Here is a 23,510-nt window from a genome sequence, read left to right on the forward strand (position 1 = left end):
CGGTTTGTTAACGGGTTCGGTTCTTATACGGTTTAACATTATTCGGGTCGATTCGGTTTCGGGTTTACTAAAATACGGTTCGGGTCGGTTTTCGGTTTCAAAAAAATCGGTTTTTAATCGGTTCGGTTCTCATTTGGGTCGGTCGGTTTCGGGCAGTTAAACGGTTTCGGTTTGAAATTTGACAGCACTAGATGCGCTAGATCAAAAGAGTCGCCAACAAGTGTTAGGAACCAGGGGCGAAGCCAGCCCGGGACAAGAGGGGATAATTGTCCCCCACTTTTAAAAAAAATAGTTAAATATTAATTCATGCACAATAATAAATACAAGAAGTTAGATGGTGAAGTGGTATAACTCTAGTAGCGTGAGTTGCTCAACGCGTGATCAATACCTACATACAACTCTTTACTTTTTTTTTCCTTTCTTTTTGAAAGATTATTTTACCTGATTTTTTTTTTTTTTTTTGAAACAAACCCACAGAGGGCTACTTAATTAATAGTAGTAACAGAAGCAAGTTCAACAGTACGATCGGGCATGACATCCTTCCACACTCTTTGGCCAACCACAAATGGTTGAAAATGAGCCAAATTGTGTGCTATTTTGTTCCCCTCTCGCTTAACGAAAGACCAAATCACAATATCAAAAGTAGAGCTAAGTTCTAAAATATCATCTAGTAGCATATGAAAGGCACTAGTTCCTTTAGCAGCTTCACGCAAGGATTGAATGACTGTCAAGCAGTCACTTTCCACCACCAACCTTCGAGCACCCACCTCACTAGCAAGATTAAGACCGAATACCATCGCTTTTGCTTCAACAATTACCACCTCCCAACATTCACGGCCCTGCCAGGTAGCACAAGCGCACACCTGACCATCGTTGTCCCTAATAACTGCACCCAGACCCGACCCCAAATCACGCACTGACCCCGCATTAACATTGACCTTCAAGAAATCCCTGGCATGAGGGGTCCACACCGTGGGTAGACTGCTGCTCGTACCCCCAACCTTTGCCTTCTCGGACTCCCCACAAGCCTCATTCCACGTCTTAATTGTGTATCTCACAATATTTGCAGAATCCGGGTTCTCACCTTCCATCACAAGGGAGTTGCGAGCACCCCAGATAGCCTAACACAAGGTCACCACACCCGCAACATCAGTTTCATCAAGCTCCACAAAGCAACTCTCCCACCAATCAAGAATATGACCAGTCCTAGATTCTGCCATAAAGGGGAAAGGGCTATTGGACCATACCTTGCGAGCTAATCTGCAATCCATGAGAGCGTGAAGGGTCGTCTCGAAATCACGATGACAAACACTGCAATCCGGGTCATAATCACGCACTCTATGATTAATATTTCTTCGTGTTGGAAGGGCATTTTGACAGGCTCGCCACGCAAAAATTTTAATACGGGGGAGAACATTCAAGTGCCATATTTTATTCCAGATTCTCTGAGCATCAGAAGGGGCTTCTTGTTCATGACTCCAATTATCCTCAAAAATCGCATGGTGGGCTGTCTTCACCGAATAATCACCTCTCTTCTCTAAATCCCAACATAGCCTATCAGCAGGAAGCCTACTACTCAAGGGGATACTAAGAATCCTCTCACATTCAAAGGGAAGGAAAAATTGAGCAAGCTTATTGACATCCCAGCAACAAGTAGATGAATCAATAAAATCGCAAACCCGCAAGTCCTCACTTGCATAACCTCTGGGCGAAATTACCTTATGTGATTGAGTATTCGAAAGCCAAGGATCAGACCACACTTTAATGGATTCACCATTACCAACTCTCCACCGCATTCCCCTACGAACCACCCACCTCGCCTCAACAATCCCACGCCAAGTATAACTCGGGTTGACCCCCATTTGCGCTTCCATAAAGCTACTATTCGGAAAATACTTACTCTTAAGCACCTGTTCCACTAAACTTCTTGGCTTCGTAATCAACCTCCAAGCTTGTTTGCCCAAAAGAGCCCAATTAAATAATTTGAAGTCTCGAAACCCCAACCCACCCTCTTTCTTCGATCTACAAAGCTTCTTCCACGCCACCCAATGGATTTTTCTCTCACCTTGCTTCTGACCCCACCAAAACTGAGCAACAAGAGACCTTAACTCATCACAAAAAGACGATGGAAACTTAAACACACTCATCGCGTAGGTAGGGAGAGATTGGGCCACTGCCTATATCATAACCTCCCTACCCGCCTTAGAAAGCACCATCCCTTTCCACCCTTGCAGCTTCTTCCAAAGTTTCTCCTTCACCCCTTTCGTAATCACTTTCTTCGACCTCCCAACAATAGTAGGAAGTCCCAAGTATCGATCATGAATATCAACTACTCGAACTCCAAGCAAATTAGCCAACTCACTCTGTTTATTATCCAAGACCCCCTTACTAAAAGAGATAGTTGTCTTATCAAAATTTATCTTTTGCCCCGACGACAACTCATATGTATTAAGCACCTCTTGGATAACCTTCGCATCACCGATTACAGCTTTCGAAAAAATAATACAATCATCCGCAAATAACAAGTGACTAATAGAAGGAGCCGTAGGAGCAATACGAATCCCATGGAGACTACCACGTTCCTCTGCACCCCTTAGCAAATGAGAGAAAAATTCCGCACACAAAATAAACAAGTAAGGGGAAATAGGGTCCCCTTGCCGGATGCCTCTACCCGGAGAAAACTCATCTGTCGGTCGACCATTAACAAGAACCGAAAAAGTCACCGACCTTACACATTCCATTACCCTCCCATACCAACCTTGATCAAACCCAAATTTATCCAACACGACCTCCAAAAAATCCCACTCTATTCTATCATACGCCTTTGACATATCAAACTTCATAGCCATGCAACCGCCCTTATTCGGAAAATTTTTCATATAATGGAATAATTCAAAAGCCACCAAAATATTATCAGAAATTAGCCGTCCCGGAGTAAAAGCACTCTGGTTCACCGCAATGATTTTATCCAGAAAAACTTTTAGACGATTAGCAAGGACTTTTGACACCAGTTTATAGACCACATTACAAAGAGAAATTGGTCAAATCCATCATACGATCTACATTGTCTTTTTTCGGAATAAGTGCAATATATGTCCTATTAACAGATTCAGGGATGGGAGCACCACGCAGAATAGACAGCACACAATTCGACACAGATAGGCCAACAATATGCCAATAAGACTGAAAAAATAGAGGACACATACCATCAGGGCCAGGAGCCTTAATCGGGTGCATTTGACTTAAAGCAACCTTCACCTCATCACTAGTATAATAAGCTCTCAATATTGAGTTCATGTCATCCGTCACCCGAGCTTGGAAATTATGCAACGCTTGCTCAATCAACGGTGGATTAGAAGAAGTAAACAATTTCCAAAAGTAAGAAACCGCAACTTTCCCCACCTGCTCATTACCCGAGTGGACAACACCATCATCATCCATCAAACTCCGAATGGTATTCTTCCTCCTTCTACTGGAAGCACGCTGATGAAAGAACTTTGTGTTCTTATCACCCTCCGCAAGCCACAACACCCGAGAGCGTTGCTTCCAAAAGGTTTCTCCATGTTGTACTAGCCCCGCAATGTCACGAACCAACACCTTCCGCTTCTCCAACTGAGCTGTCGTGAGCCCACCCCTATTAAGTTTTTTCAGTTTTTTCCTCTTCTTTCTCAGCTCACAGAATACAGCCCCAAACGCACTCTCACTCCAACTCTTAAGATCAGCCGCACACATAGCAAGTTTATCCTCCAAAGAAAATCCCCCCAACCACGCATTCTCAACCACACCTTCACACCCATCATGTGACTGCCAGAATTGCTCAAATCGAAACGGCTTCTCCCCAAGCTTCTCGACATTTTTAACCTCTAACAACAACTTAATCGGGGCGTGGTCGGACCAATCACGATCAAGATGCACCAAATGTGAGCTTGGAAATAAAACCATCCAACTGTCCAAAGCTAATGCTCGATCGAGGCGACATTGTGTGTTAGCCACACCCTCCCTTCCATTATCATACGTAAACTCATACCCCGAGAAAGCTAATGCTCGATCGAGGCGGCATTGTGTGTTAGCCACACCCTCCCTTCCATTATCATACGTAAACTCATACCTGATTTTTTAGTTAAACACTTAAAAGCATTTTAGGGTTTTTTTTTTCTATAATCTTTTGTTCATCACTTTTTCAATTTTACCTTTTTGCTTTCTTTAATTTTTTGTATATGTCTAAGACAATTTGCCTTTCATTATTTTTAACAATAAGTATAGTTGTAATAAGGGATAACAATAAATGCATTTAATTACTATATTATCCGATGTTCAAATTCGTCAAAAATTCAATCTCATAAGTAAATATTTACATGGAAAAATGCTAACGAACGCCCCGGGGACGTTGGATAAGCTAGTTAAAAATAGAAAGATTAAATTAAAATGAACATTAATTACACCGATCGACACATGATTTTGTCATGCTTCCCCAAATTAATACTATTTTAGGTAAGAATTTAAATGCTTATCCAGCGCCCCAGGGGCGTTCGTTAGAAAGATCCTATTAACATTATTCAAATACTAATAATGTACCATCGGAAGAGGAATAATTAGTATATGATGTAATATTCTTTAGTAAGTATTTTGGATTTTGTAAAACTTTAATTATTTAACTAATTTTTTTTTACAGAATTATTTAACTAATTATGTATTCAAGTATTGATATTTTTTTCCACGACATTTTTGTCAAACTATATGACATCATTTGTCCCCCGGGATAGAAATTTCTGGCTTCGCCACTGCTAGGAACTTGTAAATCGTTCACGGGTTTGAAGCTTACACCCTATTCACGATCACAGAGATTGCTAACTCCATAATGCTCCTGAACCATGACTCGATATTCGGGGATGATGGTACAAATCCAACCTAAAAGAGATTGAACCTGCCCTAAATAGGCCTCTACTTTATTCTTATAATATTCATGTGCGCTTTCCGATTAACAAACAATCAATAAATTAATCCTAAGCATATTTAATCTACGTTGGTTGATTATTAATGCACAAACAGATCTATTATTGGTGATCACTTGAATTAAAATCATATTTTGAAGGAGTTTTATCTTCGATAAGTGCAATTACTAGATATATCAAGGATCACTATTATGGAGATAATAAGTTCGTTGTTTTGGGTCGTCATTATCTGTTGCTAGACTATGATCAATTATCTTTGGGCTAGTCAAATAGTCCAAAGGCCACTAGAATGAATCCTATGAGGTCACACACAAAGGTATTGGGTTAAGCAAGTTAGAGGCCCATTTATGGGCCTCATGAACAAGTAACTAATCATGAATTGGATTGGGCTAGCATAGTTAGATTAGAGTTAAGTTTTGGATTTGTCATGGACTCTTATTTAGAGAGGAGATCTATAAATAAGATCCATACCTAGGGTTGTATGACAACACAATTAACAGTTGATTGTGCATCAAGCAACCAGAAATCCCAAAACCTTCACACTCTCTCTCTCTAACCCACGACTCTCTCTCCTCCTCCCTTTTGACTCACGGCCGGCCACCCCTAGTGGTGCGTGTGGTGTTTCGTGGTGGTTTTTGATTGGTTTGTTGCTTGTTCATCTCCTTAGAAGGTCAATTGAAGGGTCCAATTGCAACTAACTAGCATTAGTGGAAGTCTTAATCCATGCTTGTGGACTAAGTAAAGGAATCACGTTCGAGGTTCTTTATCTCCCTTGTTCTTGTTCGATCACACGTGAAATCACGCTTTAAAGGTATTAATTCTAATTCTTTATGTGTTATGCATGATCTTGTTTTAGGTGCTATATGAATATGATTCATGTTTTCCGCATTCGTACCTATAAACTCCTACATATTTGCCTAAATCAAATTATTAGTTATCTTATTAAGCGTGATTCCAAGTACAAATTCCCTTTAAACCTGTAGAAATTAAGGCGTGATCAAGCAATAACAATAATATCATGAATAATCAAGCAATGCATAATTATTGACACAACAATCATCATCATAACATCATTATTGAGCTTAACTGATTTTCACTAAACTGAAAGTATTTTCATCAAACTAAAATTATTTTTACTGATAATACCTATAAAACAAAATTATTTTTACTGATAATAACAACGTATTTTGTATGCGGCTAGCCACACCATCTGGCCAAACAAAATAATACCTATAAAACTGACCGAGTAACCCTTGTTATATTAACTGAGTAACCTCTAGCATCGACTAAGTAACCCCTATCTATAACACTGATTGAGTGACCACTATAACACTGACTAATAACCTTTATAGCACTAATGAAATGACTTTTGTAATAGTTGGTGACACGGGTTGACCAACTACGTATGAAAGTTTGTGATTAAATATATTATAGAAAAAATTGAAAAGAATAATCCCACCTTTCGCCCATCTGCTCAAAATAATCCCACCTTTTCGAATTCCAGAAATAATCCCACCTTATAACCCCATCTTCCCCAAATGGACCTTTTTACCTTCAACCTGTAAAACAAGTTAGATTTTTTTATTAAAAAAAAAATTTCCTCTAATCCCTCTTCTCTCACCTCACCCCTTCCAATCTTCCACAACTGCATCCATGTCAACCACCATAACTACCTCCACACCACCACCTGACCTCCACCCACACCACCACCACCCAAACAACTTCACTGCACCAATAAAAAAATCAATCTCGGTTCCTACCTTGCAACCCACAACCGTGCAGCCACCATCCCTCACCTCACAACAACTAAACACCCTCCTCCATCCCCGTTGGTCAAGTAGCCAGCCGCCGGTGCAGTCAAACCCTGCCACCCACCAGCTCGCAAACAACCCACAAACCTTATGCCTCTACGTCAACCAGCGGCAATGCACCAACGGCGTCGCGCCACCAATCACTAAAATTGACTGCGCACCAAAACCAACTACGCTAACAATCACCAAAACCGATAGCCCACCAGCGGCGTCGCGCCACCAATCAACCAAACATCAATCCCGACAGCCTCCAATTTGAACAAAAGTAGCGCCAGAATTTGCAACTCAACCCACAAATTAGCTTAAATCAGGGGTGGAGGTGATTTTCGTGGGTTGGGTTGGTAGCCTAAAACGTCGACCGACTTCCGATCCATTTCTTTCCAGTTCAAGTGTGGCTTCGGGTTCAAGGTTAGGTGGGGGTTTCGGGTTGTGATGGTGATGGTAATGGTAATGGTGATGGTGGTGGAAAGGGGCGGCGGCAGGGTTGTGATAGTGGTGGACCGGTGGTGATAAAGGGGTGGTGGCAGGAGGTTGTGATGGTGGTGATGGCAATGAAAGGGGTGGTGGGGGCTGGGAGAATTTTTTTTATTTGTTTTTTTTTTAATATTTTAAAATTAGGACCAATTAGAAGGTGACAAGTGTCAAGTCACCTTCTAAAACAAGTTACTAATTTCATAAACCGGTAAAAATTTTATTTTGGGAAGATGGGGTTACAAGGTGGGATTAATACTGGAATTCGAAAATGTGGGATTATTTTGAGCAGATGGGCAAAAGGTGAGATTATTTTTTTCAGTTTTTCCTATATTATAAATGGATCTTATTTTTAAAAACTTTTTATAATGAATTTGATGATGGAAATATAACAAAGTTATAGGATGTTTATTAAAAGTTATGATTAACTTTGTATATATAAAATATTAATTTATCGATAATAAAACTTTATGCAACAATTTTATCTTAAAAATCTATCCAACTATCACTTACTTAGTGATATGATGAGTCACAATAATACCTATTTTGGCCTACATGGCGTGACACTTGGCGAAAAACTAGAATACCAAGTGTCGCTGTCTCGTGACCTGATTGCGAGACCGACTTTATATATTAGTGATATGATATGAGATTATAATTTGTAATTTTAGGTATCTTTGAATTTTTATTACTCCCTTCGTTTCATAATGTTAGTCCCATATACTATTTTGGTAGTTTCAAAAAGATCTACCCATATTGAATATATATCATTTATGACTTGATTTTTTTTTTTTTTTTTTTGAATTAATTGATTGTGGATTGATGACATGACTCTAAGTAAGGAAATTTTTACCTTAAATTATGCAATTATGACTTGTGTTTTCCTAATGAAAAATCAAAAAAGTTAAATAAGGTAAACTAATTATGAAATTTGTTGTACTTTAATGTTAGATTCCAAATATATTTGTTTTCTTATTTTATGTGATTGATTCTATATGGGACTAACATTATGAAACGGAGGGAGTAGTAAAAATAATGAATAAATACTAGCACTTATTAATAATATCACAAACTATATATAGTAAGATTAAAATTATCCAATTTCACAACATTTTCAAAAGTATATCCATATGGATGTCTATATAAAAGGCATTAAAAATAATTTCATTGTTTTTCTAATAATCTTTTGATTTGTAGTTTGTAAAATATTGTCGAATGATGTATTATTCAATTCTAATAAAAAAAACATGACGATGATTAGGAAAATGTTATCTCTAGTAACAAATTTGTATTTTTTTAGTAACGTAACGTATTTTTTTAGTAGTGTAACATACTTTTCTTAGATACGTCATAGATAGATTATTGGCGTTAATGGAATTCATCCGCAAAAATTCTGCCTATTTCTTATACACGGTGCCAAAATCATTTTTTTTTTCGACTCACTTTTCCTTCTCATTTTTTCAGCTAATGGTTAGTTGGCCTTTTTAAATTGGTGTTATGTATGGGCCAAACATACAACAATTGTATTTGTTCACCTTCCCTAACTCCAAACTCTCCTTCTTCATATGAAGTTCCTCCTTTATTTGAAGGAGCACACATAACACATTAATTGTCCAATTTAATTATTCCCTATACAAGGAAATAAATCGCATAATTTTTGGAAAGAAATCATCCCAATTTATGAGGTATAACTACAAAAGTAATGAGTCAATAAACTCTTGCTACCCCACATGTTGTGTGTGTACACACAGAAGTATAACTATATAAAATCTCACAACTCAAATTTTTATTTCTAAGGTGAAATGAAGGTCTTCTCAAGGAATTTGAACTTTGTCCCAACGATTTCATCTATAGTGATCATCATTTTGCATTTGCAATTCACAAGTAAGTCGGTTAAACACTTTCATCACTTATGTTTTTGAGAAATAACAATCAATTCATCAATTAATTTGATGAAAAATAATATGATATTAAAATTAAGTACTATGTATAATCAAATTAATTGATTTGTGTATCTAATAAAAGTTGTCATATATTTTGATTGCTAATACTATATTGTTTTTTTTCCTACCTTTTCAAAAAGTTTGAGATAACTCTTACGAAGTATAAAAAATGTTCAGGCAATTATACCATCAAAAATATTTGTTTGCTAATTTTCCCTTATTAATATTAGTTCTTTTTTTAAACTTTATCTTAAAAATAGTGAGTGGACATTTATACTACATTTACCCATAATTTAATTGTTTGACCACCATTTTGGTGTTGACCACCTTACCACCACTCACTCCACCTACCTTTGTTGCCCTAACCACCTCGAAACCACCCCTCACTAGCCCAAAACAATCGCACACTAATTAACCTTTCGAAAAACCGCCCACCCAACCCGAAACCACCCTTGCCGACCAAAACCCCACCCTAATTTCATGAAAACCACTGTTGTCACCTCGACACTACCTCTCACAAACTAAATTTTCCACCATAACTAGTTAAAAATTGCTCCACCCACCTTGTGGACAAAGGCCGGAGAAGGGTGGTTTGGGATGGGATGGAAGGTTTTCGAGTGATTAGGGTGTGGATTTAGGGTAGAAAGGGACGATTTTTGGTTGGGTGGGTGGCTTTCAGTGGTTAGGTTGGGGTTTTGAACTAGTGAGAGGTGGTTTTGGGTTGAGAGGATGGTTAGGCATGTGGTAGGGTCAGTGGCGGAGCCAGGATTTCTTCTTCGCGGGGACAAATTTCGGAGGTTTGATGTTTCAACAAAAAAATTGAAAACATAAATTGATTAATATTTATCTGAAATCACATTGACAGTTATTTCGGTAAAAGAGGAGTAAAACAAATTTCATTGTATATTAAGAAAATTAGACAATAAATGAATAAATGTATGTTTGTAAACCCAATTCCAAGTTATGTATATGTAATTCAATAATTAATAAATACGAATGAATGCAATTACCTTATCATTAAGTTAATTAAATAGTTTGTTTCAAAAAAAAAAGTTAATTAAATAGTTAAAAATAAACGCAACTTTCTTAAATCAATCATATTATTACAAATGTACTATATATAAATAATATTTAAGATTTAGTTACGAACAATTAATTAATCATAATCTATTAGAAATGTAAAAAATGGAATTTAAGCAGACTTAGTTAAGGAAAATATTAAATAAAAAAATATAGAGAGATGTATGTATTCGTTAAGAATTGTATAATAACCCATTAATAATCACTATATAGCAACGGTTAAGTAGATAAAAATTATATAATATAAAAGGAAATCCAACAACAAGAAATGGGGAAAAAATCCTAAAACAAGAAATAGGGGAAAAAAATAAAATAAAATAAAAAGTTGTTGAACACTAGAGTAATCCAAAAAGCACAAAAAAAAAAGCTATAAAAATGTAAGGTTAGGTTTCGAACCTAAGACCAAGAATAAGGCATATTCACAAGGCAACCACTAGACCGTGAACATAATTGTGACATTTTTTATTTATAGTGTTAAGCTGTTTATTCTTAAATTAAAAATAAAATAAAATAAAAATAAATAAATAAATAATTTGAAAATGGGGGGGGGGGGGGGGGGGAGTTGTCCCCCATGTTCTAACGTGGCTCCGTCACTAGGGTAGGGTGGTGAACCTGGTGTGGGTGCTTGGTGGTGAGGTGGTCAACGGGTAAGGTGGTTGTTGACAAATTTTTTTTTATATCATGTGTGTTTTAACAAACAAAAAAAAAGGTGTAAGTTGATTTGTGATAAATATTTGTATTTTTTTTTAAGGTGGTTTGTAACATTGATTTAAACAAATTTTCCTTTAAAGTATTGTTATTTCAATAAAAGTTTACCAAAAAATCACTTACTTATGTCCTACCCCCCTCCTTTATGATTTTAGAACTAATTTAGATCATGCAACTTTTTTTTTTTTTTTGGTGTTCTACCCATTTCACCCTTTGAACTAATTCTGATTCAGGGATCAATTATGGGTGGTTAGATTATATTCTCCTCCCAATTGTTGTTGCGGCGGGGTTCGAACACAAGTCCTTACTACCAAGTGTAGTTTCAATAACCACTACACCAACATCCAATTGGTACAATTGTGCTAATGTTGGGCTGAAAATCTTCGCACTTTCCAAACTCATTTTTCTAAATAGTTTTTTTTTTTCTAAATAACACACTCTTACCCTAAGTATAAGCTCAAATTTCACATATACATTTCCATTATTCATTACAGGTGCATATAGCATCATACTCTTTGGAAACTAACTTTCCTATGCAATCAGGTGCTATTGTTGGAGTCAACTATGGGATGTTAAGCAACAATCTTCCTCCAGCAGACTTGGTGATTAAGTTCTGCCAGTTTAAAAACATCCATCTCTTAAGATTGTATGAGCCACATTCAAATGCACTCGATAGCCTAAGAAGGTCGAACATCAAAGTTGCACTCGGCATGAACAATGACATAGTAACAAGCATTGCTATGGGTGTAGATTTCGCCATGGAATGGGTTAACTCCAATGTTGTCCCTTATGCTAATGAAGTAGATATCGAATGGATCATTGTAGGCAACGAGATGGTGCCCGGTCCTTCTGCTGACCTCATCCCTCAAGCCATGAACAATATATTGAGTGGCCTTAACTCGGCCAGGTTATCTAATATCAAAGTCTCGACGGTGGTAAATGTCAATGTCTTGGGTGTGTCCTCACCTCCTTCTTCCGCAAGCTTCAGCGCAGAAACAAATAAATCTATGCAAGGAATTGTAGCATGGTTAGCAGGTACAAAAAACCCGCTGTTTATCAATGTGTTTCCTTATTTAGCCTTAGCTTTAAGGCCTAAGGAGATACCGTTAGATTATGCACTTTTCAATGCACAACAACCTATAATCGATGGGACATACAAGTACTATAGTTTGTTTGAGGCTATGGTAGACGCGTTTTATGTTGCATTAGGGAACATCAGTGGGGATAGTGTGACTCTGGTTGTGTCTGAGACAGGGTGGCCTACTGCTGGGAATGATCCTTATACTAGTAAGCAAAATGCACAAACTTATAATCAGAAACTCATTGATAAAATGAAGCGAACAGGAACACCAAGAAAGCCAAAAAATCTTTTGGATATCTTTATATTCTCTATGTTTAACGAGGATAAGAGGGCAGCTGGAATCGACCAAAATTGGGGGATTCATTACCCAAGCTTGGAACCTGTGTATCCCTTGACATTTTAGCCAGTATGGAGTATGATTGCTAAACCATGCTATGGCATTTATAGTTGTAAGTCGAAGACTCGAAGAAGCTTATTATAAGCCTTGGCTTAAATAATATTCCTAAAACTTTTGGCAGTTCATTTTCTTTTGTATGTTTGTCTTCGAAATATAAGTATAGGTTACAATTTTGTCAAATAGACCCAAAAAAAGGATTTTTATTTTGTCTTGCACAACCATATAATTCAACACCTTATGGTCCCTATTTATTTTATTTTTCAAAAATCATTTAAACGATTAATTGTGGCAAGCTAATGGTTTTGAGGTTCGTTTGACATCACTGTGCTTTTTTCATATCCTATGTGGCAAGCTCATGGTCTTTAAATTTCTAAAAACTAGATTAACTCTGTGCGATGCACAGTTTTAAAATAAGAATTGAATTATAGACTTTTAACACGTAGGGAAAGAAAATAACTTCTTCATTTTTCCTAACTAATTTCTAATAAAATATGAATATACAGTTCCCAAAAGTGCATAACTTTCATATTTAATTAAGAAATTTCAATTTAATTATATTATTAACTATTGTTAACAACTCATAAATAACTAAATAGCATAAATGCATAATATATGTAGAAAAACCCAAATTTAAAATTTAAAAATTCAACTGGAATATATTTTCAAAGCTATGTTTAATAGGGTAGCTTAAAAAGGAAAAAAAAATATATATGACATCATCCTTGCATTTTGGAGGGAAAAAAAAAAGTAACACGTGGACAATGATGATATCAACAGTTGTTATTTTAGTATATATATAGATAGATGTTTTAAAAATTAGTATTGTGTATTTATGAAAATCATAAAATAATAAAATTGTTTTAGAAATAATTAAAACGAAAAAACCCAGGCCACCCCTCCATCAGCAACCCCTTTACCCCACCGATGCCGACGACCAATGACCCACCCCCTTCCCCATACCGCCGGGGACCCAGCCCTTCCTCATTACCCCAAGTTATTGCATTATTTTTATGACAAAAATGGGGATATGAACATATAACGACGAATATCAAAACATGTATAGAATTTGAAACCAAAAGCTCTTGAGTAGTAATCAGTTCTGATTAGAACATATGTTTTTCAGATTCCAAACAATTTCTATGAATCCCAGTCAGAAAACAAAATATCTTCTATCCCCCATTCAAAATCATGAAAGTTCCTCGTTCTTGGGTTAGTCCGGCACATTGGTTACCTGGGTCAGGCGAGACATCGCGAGCTTTTGTTATGGTCCTTTTAGTTTGTTTAGTTTTCTTGTTTTTGTTTTTCTAGTGCTCGCTGTCAAACATCAAGGCCGAGAAAAGACTGCAACTCCGGATTAGCCCAATGAGGCACCAGATTCTTTGCAGGGCAAAACCAAGTTCATTTAGTGCATTAATTCATACACCTTTGGCCAAAATTTTAAATCTATCATATCCATCTCACCTCATCATCTTTTCCAATTCCCATTCAAAAACCAACCAAAGCAGAAATCCAAATGTATCTACATGAGTAACATGACTAAATTCGACATCCTTAAAACCGTAAATATTCAATTCAAACCTATAAATGCTAAAGCCTTTCGATAGAGAGCTTTGACATAGTAGTCAAATCGTAGAGAAGTTTATTACTTGTTAATACACTTGAACCTTGAAGGCACAAAATCAATGGTTACTACTTCACACAACAATTTAGCTCTAACTCAAATGGTTACTGCTTCACACAGCAATTTCTCTGTCACCTGTTACCTTGAAAGTTAAACTCAAAGAAATGTTGCATCAAAATACAAAACAAAAAACAAAAAACAAAAATCAAACCAATGTTAATTACGAGCATGCCCAGGTTAATATCTGTTATAAACAACTCTTGTTTATAACATGGCAGAATGGTAAATAAAATGTCTTGATTTTCGTGCTAGAGTAATAAAGTATTGATTTGCCTACTAAAGTTCTGACATCCATCAATTTGGAGCTAAAAAGTGCACATGACTCTGTTACTTCTCCTTCCATGTTCTTTAACCAACCTTAACCCATGGTAACTGAGGGTGAGTTAAGCAATTACTACCGTAAAAGTAAAAAAAATTGACAAATGGACAACTTACACAGTTCATGAAAATATTTATTATTATTTTTTTACTTTTTCCCATCATCTCCTTCTTCCTCCCGTGACTCCTTCCTCAAATGTCCATCAACAACCCAACTCCATTAGAGCACTATCAGCAGAGATAAAAAAAAAATTCCCTCACCACTCTCTCTCTCTAACTTTCCCTCTCCTCCACATCAGATTTTTAAAGAAAGAATTTTTTCCATCCCACCAACAACAAACCAAAAAATTCCCTCACCACTCTCTTTCTTACTTTTCACTATACCCCACTATATTCTCTCTCTTACTTATTTTCAATTATTATAATAATTATTATTCATATACTTGATGATAATTAAATTGTGACTTTAATTAATTACGAACTAATTAAATAATAATGATTAGTGGAAGACATAAGTAATAAAACTAGAAATGCATTACATTAATAAAAAGTAAAATATGATTACGATACATGATGATTAAAGCGTCATTAGATTTAAAGGGTTATTGTCACCAAACTTTTCCCAAATGTGCTCTATCAAGTCATCTTTCAAGGATTGATGAGTTCGTCTATTGCGCATAGCATCCCTTATCTCCAAATATTTATTAATGTCGATAGGACGTCCTGTTTGAAACTGAAATGTCTCATCATTATTTGGAGTACCACTTGTACTAGCTTCACCTCCTAGACGTGACATTGGGCGATCTGTTTCGTAATATCTTCTTGTTACTTCAGCATTTTTATAAGTATCTCGTTCATCCTCTACTATCATGTTATGAATTATGATACAAGCCTTCATAATGTCAGCTAGCACATCTTCATCGTAAGCAAGAGCTGGTTGTCGTACAATTGCAAACCTCGCTTGTAGGACACCAAATGCACGTTCGACATCTTTACGTGCAGCAGCTTGTCGTTCAGCAAAAAGCTTATGCTTATGAGTTTGAGGATTGGTAAATCCTTGCACAAAAGTAGCCCAACTCGGATAAATACCATCAGCTAGGTAGTAAGCCATATTATATTCATGGCCATTGACATTAAACTTCACTGGAGGTGCTCGACCTTGCAACACATCAGTAAAAACTGGTGAACGGTAAAGTACATTAAGGTCATTACAAGAACCTGGAATACCAAAAAAAGAATGCCATATCCATAGATCTTCATCTGCAACTGCTTCTAAAATGAGGGTTGCATTCTTATTTCGTCCGCAATATTGACCTTTCCATGCATTAGGGCAATTCTTCCACTCCCAATGCATACAATCAATACTGCCAATCATCCCTGGAAAACCCCGTTGGTCATTTCTATACAGGATCTTTCGTAGGTCTTCGTCCGTCGGGCTGCGTAAATATTCAGCTTCAAATACCTTGATGACCCCTTCACAAAAGTTTTTAAGACATTTCCGTGCAGTTGTTTGACCCATACGTAGATACTCGTCAACTGCGTCAGGAGCCACCCCATACGCTAACATTCTCATCGCTGCCGTGCATTTTTGTAGTCCAGACAACCCCAACTTCCCAGATGCATTTCGCCTTTGGTGGAAAAACACATCATTTTCCACAATCTTATTCACAATCTTACAAAACAGAGGTCGTTTCATCCGAAACCTCCGGCGAAACTGACTTTCATTATATACAGGATGATCCGCAAAGTAGTCGTTGAACAATTGGTTGTGCCCTTGCTCATGATTTCTATCCATTTGAATCCGAGTATGAGCATTTGTATTATTACGTTGATCTCGAGGTGGAGGTGTTGGGTACAATATAGATGGTAAGTGATTATTGACAAGGTCGTCAATAACTTGGTGAAATTCTTCATTACTATCAGATGAAGAACTTGAGCTTGAAGAGCTTTTTTGAAACAACATTTGTGTTAATTTTAGTAAATTTATGTGGATGATGTTTTGAATGTGTATTGCAAACCATTCACATAGTCTTTATATTAGAATGAATGAGGCACATTTGTTCATATAGAATGACAAAAATAAGACTACACAATGACATAAATAAGATTACTACACAATGACAGAGTACCATAAAGATTACACAATGACATAAATAAGACTACACAATGACATAAATAAGACTACACAATTGTTTAGGGTATTTTTACCCTGCCACGTGGCCCAATCAGAGGGTGACACGTGTCAGCCTCAGATTGGTCCAAAATGGACCAATCCCTGCTTGACACGTGTCATTCCAGAAATAAAGGGGAAAAGGCGGCCTTCAGGCCCAAATCCCGAGAACGCCGGAAAACGGCGCAGCCCACCAAATGATTAGGGTTTAGTGAACTAATCAGGGGCAATTCCCAATGACCCTATAAATAGGGAGATGTCCCTCATTTCAGAGGGACGTTGGATCATTTAATACACCTGCATTCTCTTACATCAGAGAAACACCTGAGCTTGGAATCCGAGCAGATACCCACCTAAATTTCCGTACTCTTTATTCCTTTTCAAGTTACTAACTTGATCGTTGGAGGCGGAGCACCACCCGTCAGGTGTCTCCGTTTGTTTTGCAGGTACAGCTCATCCCGGATCAGTCTTCGTGTTGTAACTCTCCCGAGGGACAAAAACCCCCAAAACATTTGGCGCCGTCTGTGGGGAGAGTACCTCGAAGATGGTTCAAGAGTCTGTACCACCCCCTAACCGTCTGGGTGAAGACCCAGAAGTTTTTACAGACCACGAGGAGGATGAGGATCCTCAGGTCGAAACCTCTACAGCCGAGGACGGCTCTCTCAGAGTCAAGCGCATCCGGCCCAAAGAGACTTTGGAGCGGGGCGCCTCCCAGGCGGGTCCGAGCAGACCTACTGGGCAGCCGGAAGGGGCAACCCAAACGGCAGCTGGATCGGCCCCTGTCACCCGAGACGAACTCATGAGGTTCATGACGAGTTTCAAGGGTGAAATTACAAAGCTGATCACCAAAAACCAGGCTGGCCCAAGTAAAGGTCAGTCGGTGAAGAAGACTCCTCCAGAAAAGGGGAAGTCAGTCAGAAACCGGCAGCCCACTCCTCACCCAAAGGAGAAGGCAGCCGGGACCATCGATTGGTCAAAAATTCTCCTTCCTGGGGGGAACACCAATAACACTCGCCGGCCCCAACAGCCGGTGAGAAGTAAAAGACCAACTTCTGATGCCCGGGAAATTATTAACCGGAAGAGAAATCAATCGCTGTCTGAGTCGGCTTCAACGTCGAACTTTCCAGACAGTTTCAACAACGTTTCTGCAGGGAGTGCACTCTCCTTGCATGAGAGTCAGACAGGCGGTGATACCGTCCATTCTGGCCCTCATATGATTGGAGCTGTCCCGTATATGCCTTCTCCGGCTTACGGGCAATATCCTCCTCACTTCATGCAGCCGGCCCTTTTTGGGGGTCAGGCGGCATATCCAAATGTCCAGCCTTTGGACTGGCAGCTTCGTTTGCTGCGCCTGGGTGAACAACCTTCTGCGTTCACTCGAGAGATAACCGAGGCGGCTCAGCCGGCCAAGGTTAAAAATGTGTTGGTTGGTACCTATGACGGTACCTCCAACCCGGAAGATCACCTCATGGCTTACACCAACCTCATGTATCTGCAGGGGTTGGATGATGTCGCTTTGTGTCGATGCTTCCCGGCTACATTGAAGGGCATTGCCCAACAATGGTTTGGTAATCTGCCAGCCGGGTCCATAGACAGCTTCAGGAAGCTTGCCTTCCTGTTTGCCTCTAACTTCTCAATGAACATCCCTGCTAAGAAAACAAGCCTTGATCTGAGCACTGTTAAGCAGGGAGAGAGAGAAGGGCTGCGCTCATATGTCAGGCGGTTCAATCTGATAAGAATTCAGATTCAAGGACTGTCGGACGAGGTAGCTTTTACAGACTTTTTTAAGGGTCTGAGAGACGGGTCGACCTTTAAGTTCGACCTCGTCAGAAAAGGGGCTTTCACCCTACAGGCGGCCCTGAGGGAGGCGAAAAGCTACATTCAAGCTACCGACCTCTGCTTGCCTGGCAGTCAGTCGGACTCTAAGAAGTCTGACAGACAGAAAGACAGCCGGCTTGCTCAGCCGGCAAAAAAGAAAGAAGAGAGCAAGAAGAGAAAAGAAGTCTGGGCGGTTAGTGACTCTGACCAGCCGTCCCAAAAGAAAAAGAAAGAGTTTAAACCGTACGTCCCCAAGTACGAGTTTAACAAATACTCCAACTCCATCCTCATGGAGGTAAAGGACCGGCTGTCCATTGAGAAGCCGAATCCTATGAAGAGTTCTGTCCAGTCACGGAACAAGAATAAATTCTGTCAGTTCCATGAGGAAGTTGGCCATGACACCAACGACTGCTGCAGTCTTCAGCGTGCGTTGGACCGTCTGGCTGACAAAGGGCTGTTGAAGTCCTACATTTCTAAGTCCCCAGCCGGGGCAAAAAAGAAAAACAAGGGTCAGTCCTCCAAGACTACCCCCCAGCCTGCTAGTAGTTCGGATACCGACAAGGAGCCGGTCTACACTATAGCGGGCGGGTTCTCATGTGGTGGCCCTACCATCCGGGGCACCAAGAGCCATCTTCGAAAGATGGACAAAGATGATGATGAGCAGGCGGAAGCCAGCTCCTCCTTCCCAGACGTCCTGATCACTGAGAAGGACAGGGGCAGCGTCCGCCGCCCGCATGATGACCCGGTGGTCATTGAATGTAAGGTTGCCAACCAGCTGGTTGGACGGATCCTTATAGACACCGGCAGCTCATCAGACATCATCAGCCTCCGGTGCCTGCAAAAGCTGAAATACAATGTCAGCAGCATGCATCCGGTCACCCACCCCTTGGTTGGTTTTGGGGGTGGGATGGTCTACCCAGCCGGAAGAATTGACTTACCCATCCGGCTAGGGGAGAAAGGCCAGGGACGACACATTGTCGCCAGATTCTTGGTCGTTGAGGAGTTGACCGCCTACAACATCATCCTTGGCAGGCCAACCCTTAACGTAGCCAAGGCAGTAATCATCCCGTCTCTCATGCTCATCAAGTATGAGAGGGATGACGGCTCTGTTGGTTCCTTGAATGGGGATCAGAAGACGGCCCGAGAGTGCTATCTCTCAGCCGTTCGAGATACCATGGCCCCAGGCGGTCAAGAACCAATAGACCTTGACAATGTCAAGGATGCCGACCCAGCTCCCGCCCCACCAGCAGCCGGTAAGAAAAGAAAGGCACCTATGTTGGTGGAGGTGAAGAAGGAGAAAAAATAGCAATCACTGACCGGTGAGCGGTCAGATGAGCTTCGTCCCCAACCGGCTGACGAATGCATTGATCTCGTTCTGGATGACAGCCGCCCAGAACGTACTGTTAAGGTTGGGACGGTTGCGCATGCTACCTTGGGTGCAAGCCTACACCTTCTGCTGAAGGAATTCAAAGGCATCTTCGCCTTTGAAGTGGAAGAGATGCCAGGCGTCAGCCCGGATCTCGCTGTCCACAAACTTGCCGTGGATCCCAAAAAGAAGCCCATCCGGCAAAAGAAAAGAAACCACGGTGAGAAAAGAAGTCAGGCGGCAGCTGCCGAGGTCAAAAAGCTGCTAGATGCCAGGTTCATTCGGCCTTGTAGTTTTCCCGACTGGGTGGCCAATGTGGTCCTTGTTAAGAAGCCGAATGGGACCTGGCGCATGTGTGTTGATTACACAGACCTCAACAAGGCGTGTCCAAAGGACAGTTATCCGCTTCCAAAAATCGACAGCTTGGTCGACTCTACAGCCGGCCACGCCTTGATGAGCTTTATGGATGCCTATTCCGGCTTCCATCAGATACCCCTGTGGAAAAAAGATCAAGAGAAGACGGCCTTTGTCACTGATCAGGGGTTATTCTGTTATATTGTGATGCCGTTTGGCTTGAAAAATGCGCCTGCCACTTTCCAACGAATGATTAATACGGTCTTTGTTAATCAGATTGGGAGGAATGTGGAGGCATACATTGATGACATGATAGTCAAATCTAAGCAGCAGGCGGATCACCTTGCTGATCTCCGAGAAACCTTCACCACACTCAGGCGGCATAAGGTCATGTTAAATCCTAAGAAATGCGTCTTTGGTGTTGAGTTTGGGAAGTTTCTCGGGTTCCTGATTGATCAAAGGGGGATAGAGGCTAACCCTGAGAAGATACAGGCGGTGATTGACATGCAGTCACCCCATTCTGTCAAGGAAGTCTAGAGACTCACCGGTTGCCTGGCTGCCTTGGGAAGATTCCTCAGCCGGTCAGGCGACAAATGCCTCTACTTCTTCCAAGCAATCAGGACGAAGACCAGGTTTGAATGGGGGGATGATGCTGAGGCGGCGTTCCAGAGGTTGAAAGAGCATTTACATTCTCTGCCTAGGTTGGTCAGTCCTTTGCCTAGGGAGACGTTGTACATGTATTTAGCCGTCTCAGACCATGCCCTCAGTGCCGTTCTCCTTGCTGAGCGAGACGGCGCGCAGCTCCCGGTTTACTTCATTAGCCATGTTCTTAAAAATGCTGAACTCCGGTACCCCATGGTTGAAAAATTTGGCCTCGCTTTGTATATGGCATTCAAAAAATTGAAGCCTTACTTTTTGGCACATCCGGTGGTGATTTACACGGACCAGCCACTCAAGCGGCCAATGTCTACCTTGGACTCATCCGGGAGAATGTTGAAATGGGCTATTGAAATGCAGAGCCTTGAAATCGCTTACGAACCAAGAAAGGCAGTGAAAGGTCAGGCGTTTGCCGACTTCATTGTGGAAATGACTCGTCCGGTGGCTCCGGATAATCTTGATCAGGTTTGGAAAGTGTACGTAGACGGGAGCTCTACAAAGAACGGCTGTGGTGCGGGTGTAATTTATGAGTCTCCTGAAGGAGACAGATTTGAGTATGCACTACGCTTCAAATTTCAGGCCTCTAACAATGAGGCGGAATATGAAGCCCTGCTAGCCGGCATTCGCATGTGTAAGGCGGCAGGGGCCATGAAAATTGACGCCTACTCTGATTCTCAATTGGTTGTTAGCCAGTATGAGGGAAGCTACGAGGCTACTCATCCGGCTATGATTAAATATCTTCAGGCAGTCAAAGAAGAGACCAAGGCACTTGAGGAATTCCGGCTGAATCAGGTGCCTAGGTCGAAAAACAATCAGGCGGATGCATTGTCAAAGCTGGCATCTTCCGCCTGCCATGATACGCCTCGGTCAGTCTTCTGGGAAGTTCTTGAAAAAAGAAGCATCTATGAGGATCCCGTTGGAACTCTGGACCGAAGCTCTACCTGGATGGATGGCATCCGGGCCTATCTCTCAGACGGCACACTTCCTGATTCGCCACAGGAAGCAGTCGTCCTGAAAAAGCAAGCTGCAAGATTCGAGTTAAAAAATGGAGAACTCTTCAAGGCGGGGTTTCTGAAGCCTTTATTGAAGTGTGTCACCCCAGAAAAGGGGAAAGAAGTTCTCGAAGACTTGCACTCGGGATTCTGCGCCTCTCACATAGGCGGCAGGTCCCTAGCCGTCAGAGCCAGACGACATTACTTTTGGCCCACTCTTGAGGCGGACGCCAAGGAGTTGGTGAAGAAATGTGACAAGTGCCAAAAATTTGGCAAACTCATTCACCGTCCGGCTACTGATCTGACGGCCATCCACAGCCCAATCCCGTTTGCAAAATGGGGCATGGACATTCTAGGTCCTTACACGCCTGCTCCAGGCGGAAAGCGCTATATCTTAGTGGCTGTGGATTACTTCACCAAGTGGGTTGAGGCTGAGGCGGTTAAAAACATCAAGACCTCAGACGTAATTTCCTTCATCTGGAAGAACATTATCACCCGGTACGGGGTACCCATGTCTATGGTTTTTGATAATGGTCCTCAGTTTGAGACGACTCAGCTAAAAACTTGGTTGGGAGATCAGGGGATCTCAAGCTATTTCGCATCTGTTGGCCGGCCCCAAGCAAACGGCCAAGTTGAAGCTTTCAACAAACTCATCTCAGACGGCATTAAAAAGAAAATAGAAAGAGCTGGTGGCTTATGGGCAGAAGAATTAATTCATGTCCTGTGGGCCATCCGGACAACAACGAAAGGGGCAACCGGTGAAACCCCATTTCTCATGGTTTACGGTGCTGAAGCCGTCTTGCCCATCGGACATTACGAGCCGACTCTCAGAGTCATGCTATATGATGAGGAGGCAAACTGGGAAGCAATGCGCCTGGCATTGGATTCACTCCCAGAACGCAGGGGCAATGCCGCCTTGCGTCATGAGATTTACCGTCTGAGAATGACGAGAGCCTACAACAAAAAAGTACACAAGCGTCCCTTGAAAGTTGACGACTTAGTGTTACGAAAAATGGAGGCAACCGGTAGGGCCAATGAGTTGGGAAAGCTAACCCCAAATTGGGAAGGCCCCTACCGGATCTATGAAGAAGTAAGGGACGGCACCTACCGCCTGGAAACTCCAAACGGCAGGCGCCTGCCTAGAACTTGGAATGTAGACAATCTAAAAAAGTACTACTTCTGAGAATGTAAACTTTTTGTAAACAGTGTCAGTTAATGAAGATTCAGACTTTGTTTGCAAAATTATCGTTTGATTATCCATCCGGGTAATATCCAGGCGGATTCCTCACCTAACTAAGTTCGATACTTAGTGAAGATTTCATTTGTTAGTCCGCCTGGGTAATACTCGGATCTCTTGTTTATTTAAGTTTGATTTAGTTTATTCAATTGCTTGACTATCCGCCTGGGTAATACTCAGACGGATTCTCCATTTATCTAACTAAGTTTGATACTTAGTATGATACTATCCGCCTGGGTAATACTCAGACGGATTCTCCATTTATCTAACTAGGTTTGATACTTAGTATGATCAAATATTTGTCTGTCCGTCTGGATATTACCCAGATAGACTCGTATGCTTAAAAAACTAAGTTCGATACTTAGTGTAAATTCAACACTGATTAAGAAACTAAGCACAAAAACGTTTAGTGGCTACACAACCGGTCTCAAAAAGGACCAGAGGCTAAAATGGCCGGATGGTTGCTATTTTTAT

The 23,510-nt window shown here is 40.6% G+C and overlaps 1 protein-coding gene and 1 pseudogene across 1 annotated transcript; one reads left to right on the forward strand and one right to left on the reverse strand.

Moving 5' to 3' along the window:
- Positions 1–3,024: 3,024 nt before the first annotated feature.
- On the reverse strand, positions 3,025–11,367 carry LOC145636742 (uncharacterized). The gene is made up of 2 exons (XM_081688297.1): positions 11,264–11,367; positions 3,025–4,108 (listed from the first exon to the last, which is right to left on the reverse strand). The coding sequence occupies exons 1-2, from the start codon at positions 11,365–11,367 to the stop codon at positions 3,025–3,027; spliced, it is 1,188 nt and encodes a 395-aa protein (XP_081544423.1).
- A 131-nt stretch (positions 11,368–11,498) lies between these two features.
- Positions 11,499–12,449, forward strand: LOC145636744 (glucan endo-1,3-beta-glucosidase pseudogene; annotated as a pseudogene).
- The last annotated feature ends 11,061 nt before the right edge of the window (positions 12,450–23,510 follow it).

This window comes from Chenopodium album, chromosome 6 (genome assembly GCF_948465745.1).
Source record: "Chenopodium album chromosome 6, dcCheAlbu1.1, whole genome shotgun sequence".
Classification (NCBI taxonomy): domain Eukaryota; kingdom Viridiplantae; phylum Streptophyta; class Magnoliopsida; order Caryophyllales; family Amaranthaceae; genus Chenopodium; species Chenopodium album.

Bases quoted from the DNA above. Each gene is read 5' to 3' on its own strand.
- LOC145636742 (XM_081688297.1), bottom strand. From the start codon at position 11,367: ATGAGTTTGGAAAGTGCGAAGATTTTCAGCCCAACATTAGCACAATTG. The intron at 4,109-11,263 runs GTGTTCGAACCC...CTAAAAAATCAG, and splicing joins ACACTTGGTAGTAAGGACTT to GTATGAGTTTACGTATGATA.